General features: G+C 48.6%; 1 protein-coding gene across 1 annotated transcript in view; it reads left to right on the top strand.

The window, feature by feature from the left end:
* LOC308436639 (phenazine biosynthesis-like domain-containing protein) overlaps positions 1-6,692 on the top strand; it is a gene marked incomplete at its 3' end in the record, with an annotated part of 13,957 nt that extends 7,265 nt beyond the window's left edge. The window contains exons 6-9 of the mRNA XM_080937635.1: positions 1,591-1,679; positions 2,052-2,230; positions 5,495-5,557; positions 6,580-6,692. Of these exons, the coding sequence (XP_080793761.1) occupies positions 1,591-1,679; positions 2,052-2,230; positions 5,495-5,557; positions 6,580-6,692 (444 nt within the window). The remainder of the gene's footprint in view (positions 1-1,590; positions 1,680-2,051; positions 2,231-5,494; positions 5,558-6,579) is intronic.
* Between the last annotated feature and the right edge of the window lie 280 nt (positions 6,693-6,972).

The following is a 6,972-nucleotide window of genomic DNA, read 5'->3' as shown; positions in this document are numbered from 1 at the left end:
GCTGCCAATGACCATGAGCCCAGTTTTGCAGATAGCCCCAGCTGCTGTGATGGACGAGCTCCTGAGTGTAGCAGCCACGTCTTGTCCACCTGCCACACCCTTTCCATCCTCTGGCTTTTCACTCTTCTCACCTCCTCCTTTTTTATGTTCTCTGACCCTTTTAGAAGGTAGTATGACACAATCATTTACCAAGACCACAGGAGCACGTCCCTCATAGGATCCATCACCTTCCCAGTGATGGGCACCTAACCAGGTGCGCAGTGTGAGGCACGAGTCCCGTTCTGTGAAGTAGGCCCTCAGTCGAATGAGAAAGTGGTTGGTTACATCTTTACGGTCACACCGCTATTGCACCTGCATTGGGGTGTTCTATAGAAAAGATCATTCCATGAAATGTGTAGGGAGAAAGTGGAGGAAAGGCTGAGAAATGCTGGCGGCTGGCGGGGTCACCAGCTTGAATGGCGGACAATGAGAAGAAGGACATCACCCGTATGAGAGCAAGGGAGGTTTGCACAGTAAGAGCTTGTAAATGTGAGAAGTTACTCGTAGGCCTAGACCTTTGGGTAGAGAGCTTAGCATTAAACATGGCAACAGGCCAAACCTCAATGAGAGATCAACTGCTGATGCTTTTATAGTCTTGAGGTGAGCCTTATGAGCCTGTAACTTTATGGGCTTCCTGGACTTTTTGGGTTTCCTTGGCTTCTTGAGTCTGAGGAGCCTTCTTCCTCTCTCCAGGAGGGAATATTTTCATTGTAAAGTAAACAGCACATTGAATCTAGGGCAGAGGGGCCTCAGCCATGGGAACTGGAACGTTTCAGTCCTTAGAGGTGAAGTCATGCAGTAGGGACCCTATCACTCTCCTGCCCAGAACCTGGGCCTGGTACCAAAAGGAGAGAACTAATTCTTACAACTTGTCCACACACATACACACACACACACACATATTTAACACACATCCACACACACACACAACTATACACAATACACACAAATATATAAATGAATTGATAAAAAAGATACAGTCCCAGAAAGTCTCCCATGTCACCTCCTCCCATCACCAGGGTTTACAGTTGTGTGCATGTAGCCACACCTGGCTTTTTATGTGGGTTACTGGGGATTCGAACTCAGGTCCTCACTGTTGAACAGCAAGCATCTTACTCATCTCTCCAGCCCCGACCTTTTAAAAGCAGGGCCTTTCATTGTTCTGAAGCTCAGTGATTAGCTAGTCAGCAAGCCCCAGGGAGCCTCCTGTCTGTCTCCCCAACAGTAAGATGACAACTGTTGGTCATCGTGCCTGGCTTTAAGAATATGGATGGTGGGAATTGAACTCAGATCCTCACCCTTGCAGATCAGGCACTTCACCGATGGAGCCATCTCTCCAGCTCAGCTATAAACCATGCGTCCTTTTGCCTGGTCTATGTGGTGCTGTGGCTCCGTGCATGCTAGGCAAGCCGTAGTGTAGGGTTGGATGTCACAGGGCAACTTGCATTTGGATTTGGGTGACTGAGTTCAGGTTATGAAGCTCGGCAGCAAGTACCTACACTCATTAAATCATCTTCTTGGCCCTCTGAGGAGCTTTGATCTGCTTCACAGGTGGCCATAGGTGACACTAGAGTCCAGGACATCAGATACTCTCCAGATACCCGAAAACTCCTGGTCCGGCTCAGCGATTCTTATGACAGGTAAACACCACACTTAACCGTTTACATGCCAGCGCCCGGATTGCCAGCTCGGCTTTGGTCAGGTTGTACTGTCTCCAGAGCATGGCTTACTTCCCTTTCTCGTCTTTCCTTTGAGACAGGGTCTCCCTACATGGCTCTGGGTTGCCTGAAACTCACTCTGTAGACCAGGCTGGCCTGAAACTCAGAGAAATCCACCTGCCTCTGCCACCAGAGTGCTAAGATTAGAGGCACCCACCACCATGCTTGGGTAGATGTCAAGGCAGGCTCTCCTTTCCCTCTGCTGAGCCATCTGGGCGCAGTCCAGCCTCTTTCCCATTGTGTGTAGGGGCGGAGTGAGAGGCTTATTCCTAACCCATCCTGTTTGTGCCCAAGGTCCTTTCTAGAAAGCCTGAAGGTGAACACAGAGCCCCTGCCTGGAACTGAAAAGACAGGGAAGGTGAAAGGCCTCATCCTCACTCTCAAAGGAGAGCCTGGGGGGCAGGCGGCCCCGTATGACTTCTACTCCAGATACTTTGCGCCGTGGGTTGGTTTGGCTGAAGACCCGGTAACAGGTATCCTTTACTGAAGCTTGGGGGGGAGGGTGGTTAATGAGGGAATAGGAGAAACACAAACAGCTGGCTACACACTCTGGTGCTGTTTCCGGGCCTCTGAGCATGACTCTGAGGGGTTCTCTTGATTACATTAATTCAGGTGGGAAGGCCTATCTTAACTTTGGGCCATTCCCTGGCCTGGTTGGATGGAGACGGGGGCCACGCAGCATCTGTGTTCTTTGCTCCCTTCTACTGTGGATGTGATGTGAGCAGCTGCTGTCTCCACTTCCCAACCTTGAAGCCATGAAGATCTGCACCTGGAACTGGGAGCTAGAGTGAACCTTTCCTTCCTTACGTTGTTTTCTTGTCCTGGTATTTTATCCCAGCAACAGTACAGAAACGGAAACACACGGCCTTCCTCTGACAGTTCAGATCTTTGCTATTTGTTTCCTGAAAAAGGGTTTCCTGTACTCTGGACTGGTCTCTAACTTGGCACCTAAGCAAGGATGCCTTTGGCCCTCTGTTACCCTTGCCTGTAGCTTCCAAGGGCTGGGATTGCAGACCTGCCATTGTCATCCTGCCCTGCAGCTTGGGCTGCCTTTGTTTTTCCATCTTTCTCTCCCTTCCCTCCTTAATTGAAATCTTCCGTGAAAAGATCCTTGAAGGGGAAGAGGAAGGATTGTAGGAGCCAGAGTGGTCGAGGGCACCCAGAGGACCCGGCCCACAGAGCCAGCTGCTAACCAGGGCTCACAGGAGCTCAGAGACCGAAGCAACAGTCAGGAAGCCTGTGTGGGTCTGAGCTAGGTCCTCGGCATCTAAGGTTGTGTGGCTTGGTCTTCTTGCTCAACTCCAAACAGCGGGAGTCAGGGCTGTCTCTGACTCTCTCTCATCTGTTCTTGGGACCCTTTCCTCCTGCTGGGTCACCTCATCCAGACTTGAGGGTCTGTGCCTAGTCTTACTGTGACTTGTTATGCCGTGTTCGGCTGATATCCCTGAGAGCTCCGCTCTTTTCTAAAGGGAAACAGAAATGGAGATCTGGAGGAGTTGGGAGGTAGTTATGCGGGAGGGGAGTAGAGAGAGGGGAAATGGTGGTTGGGATGTAATTTATGAGAGAATAAATAATTGATAATATGAAGGTAAATTATAATAATTATAAGGCAATGTAGTAGGTTGAAACTTGGTGACTGACAGCCCCACTTTCCTGGCCCCTTCCACCTGGACAGGTGACAACCCCTTAAAGTCTCAGTTCCTTCTCTGTGATGTGAATAATACCTCAGCTGGTTAGGTCATCAAAGCACATGTTCAGGACAAAATACAATACCTGGCACATAGTAAATGCCCAATGAGCATTAACTACGTTCAGTTTCTGCCTCTTCTTCTTCTCTTCCTCGTAGTGGGGAATGGACCCAGGCCCACCTTGCTTGCTAGGTAGACACTCCACTGCAAAGCTATTTCCACAGACTGCATGTTTTACAATAATACACCTACAGCCCCGAGCCAACACTTGCAGACCTTGTACCAGCCGGAAGGAGGGGAAAGACATCAAAGATGGGCAGGGATGTCAGCTCCTTTACTTCTGCTCTGGGAACAGTGGTCTGTGCAGCCAAGGGTAGGAATGCTTGATGCAGGGGACTGCTGGGGGAAATGGAATTCAGGGCTTAAAGAGGGTGGGCAGATGCTCCAAGAGATAGGAGCTGGGATGGCTCTGGGATCCTCACTGAGTTCTCTGAGAGGAAAAAAAATACAAGAATAGGAAGCTCAGCAAAGGGTTGCTTAGGACTCAGGGAAATACCCACAGCATGCATGAAACCCACTGAGTCTCTCCCCATGGATGTTAGTCAGGGTTTCTGTTGCTGTGATGAAACACCATGACCTAAAGGAAGTTGGGGAGGAGAGGGTTTATTCAGCTTACACTTCCACATTGTAGTCTATCATTGAAGGAAGTCGGGACAGGAACCCACACAGGGCAGGATCCTGGAGACAGGAGCTGAGGCAGAGACCATGGAGAGGTGCTGCTGCTCCCCATATTTTGTTCTACTTCCTTTTTTATAGAACCCAGGACTACCAGTCTAAGGATGGCACCACCCACCATGGACTGGGCCCTCCCCCATCAATCACTAATTAAGAAAATGCCCTACAGCCAGATCTAATGGAGGCATTTTCTCAGTTGAGCTTCTCCCCTTTCCAATGACTTTAGCTTGTGTCAAAATGACATAAAACTAGCCAGCACACCCAGGTAGAGGGTTCTGGGCAGCATGCATGCACATAGCTGCTTCTCCAGACTGTAACAGACAAGCTGTGCAGTTTTTTTATGTTTAATGTTTTCTAGATGGTTTTCTAGGATCAGCTATGGTGGAATGGGACTGAGGGGTTCTGGGACATGGAGCTTTTAACACTCAGTCTTGGGAAAATTAAAATGTTAACCATACTTAGACACCCTGTAATACTCAGTAAGCTTGTTTGGTGGGTGAGAAAAAAACCTTTGTTGTGGTAACCTCTCCAACCCAAATAAGTCCGTGCAAAGAAATCACAACTCAGTTAATATGGATACAAGCTGCGCGCCAAGATTGGGCAGATCTACCACTACACTACTCTGTTCCCCAGCTATGAGATCCCTGAGAACTCTCGGTTTCTCTAAGCTTTGAGCTTCAGCTCCACCTTCCTTCCACTTCCTCAGTCGTCCCCTTCTCTCTTCTCCCTCCTTCTACCTCAAACTTTTCCACTCCACCTTCCCTTCCTCTGCCCAATCACTGGCTCTTGCCTTTATTTTACAAGTTAAAATGGGGAGAAGGTTCTGGTGATGTCACCTGAGTAAGTGATTCACTCCTTATACTAGGGAGCCCTTCTTGGGGAAGCAGAATTAGCATCAAAATACAAACTGCACAAGCCATTTTTTTTTTTTTTTATAAATCACCTTAAGAATTTTCAGCCAGTTATAAAGTAACAGCTTTCTTCTCTTCCTCCTCCACCTTCCTCTTCCTTTTTCTCTTTTTTTTCCCCCAGACAGATTTTTGAGTAGCCTAATCTGGCCTCAAACTCCTTTTGTAACTCATAAATTCTTAAAGTAGGCATCAAAAACATCCGTGAAGGATTCCAGGGATTTTGAGAGAACCCATTCATAATCTCCCATGTTCACCTCCTTACTTCACACTCTGCTCTGGCCTCGTTGACAAAGGATTAGATCATCTAACGTTCAGTCAAACTGGCTGTGACTTGTCACTTACACAGTTAGGGACACACCACTTCTGTTTTCTTTGCTTGTTCTCAGAGCTTCTGTCTTTTCAGGATCTGCACACACCGTTCTCAGCAGTTACTGGTCCCAGCAGCTCGGGAAGAAAGAGATGCGAGGTAGGATGAGTCCTTTTCCTCCTCCAACCCCCTCTCTTATTGGATGCTTGGGTGTTAAGCTCAAGGCTTTGCAAATGTCTGACTATAGAGTCATAACCTCATTCCTTAACTTTTTGGGACACTGTCTTGCTGAATAGACCAGGTTGACCTCAAATTTACATATACCCCCTGAGGGCTGGGATTGTGCAGTATTATACCCAGCTCAAATACCTCCTGAGGGCTGGGATTGTGCAATATTGTGCCCAGCTCAAATTTCTTATTTGCCTCATTTTAGGCTTGTATCTATTCTGATAGTACTAACTCCTTAAAAATGTAATAGGGGTGGGTAGTGGTGGCTTACATCTATAATCCCAGTACTCAAGAGTCAGAGGCAAGCAAATCTCTGAGTTTTTGGCCAGCATGATCTACAGAGTATGGTCCAGGACAAGCAGAGATACACAGTGAAACCCTGTCTTGATTAAAGCAAACCAAAACAAAAACATTACAATGATATTATTACTCACGTGAAATTTCCGGGTAACATCTCCTCTTCAATGACCCCCTACTCCCAACCCTCTTCACCTCTGCCTCCCCAAACAAAGATATAATAAGTGTTTAATAGCTGCTTGATGACTATGGTTAGCTTACTGTGTAACTTTTGAGAGAGAGAATCCCTTTTCTCTCCCGTGGGTGAGTATAATGACTTTCTGAGCCCTTGGAAGACTAGACTGTGTCTCTCTGGTGGCCTGGCACATATGGCTGCTTTAATATGAGGAAACAAACTCTATTCAAACCAGAGCTGAAGGTGGGGCTTTCTCAGAGGCCCAGGAAGGAAAGGGCCAGGCAGTGTGTGCACAACCACGTGTGGACCTCTGGGGCTGCAGGAGGATGGGATGGAGGTGGGAGGGGCCATGGGCAAGAGGAGGGATTCATTCTGGAAACTGGCCTGGGAGGAGTCCTGGGTTTGGAACAGTAAATCCTGCACTGGGTGGTAACTCCCAGGGGAAATGCTCTGGATTGGCACCAGGTTGTGTTCTCCTCAGCCTTCCAGTGTTCCCGCCGAGGAGGGGAGCTGGACATTTCCCTGCGACCCGATGGGAGGGTTGACATGAAGGGTGGAGCTGCTATTGTCCTGGAGGGCACGCTGACAGCCTAGAGATGCTCATGCTGGGCTTGTGGCCACGAATCAACACGAGTCTTCTCTGTAGCTGAGAACCCAAGCCAAGCCACCCAAACGACAAATGCACAGAGCTTGCTTTAGCAAGCCTGCCGAGCGGTACCCTCAGGCCTCTTGTGAAGAACGGAAAGGGAGGTTTGATGGAGGTGTAGCAGTTTCTCCAGAATCCTTTGCTGATGGTGGACTCTGGGCTCTGCCTGTGTGTGCGTCTTCAGTCCCACAGCAGACGGTGCTGTCCCTTCTTTTGATAATGACAGCC

Source organism: Micromys minutus (assembly GCF_963924665.1).
Source record: "Micromys minutus genome assembly, chromosome: 25".
Taxonomy (NCBI): Eukaryota; Metazoa; Chordata; class Mammalia; order Rodentia; family Muridae; genus Micromys; species Micromys minutus.
Note: the sequence above shows the minus strand (reverse complement) of the source record. Positions and strands in the feature narration are given on the sequence as shown.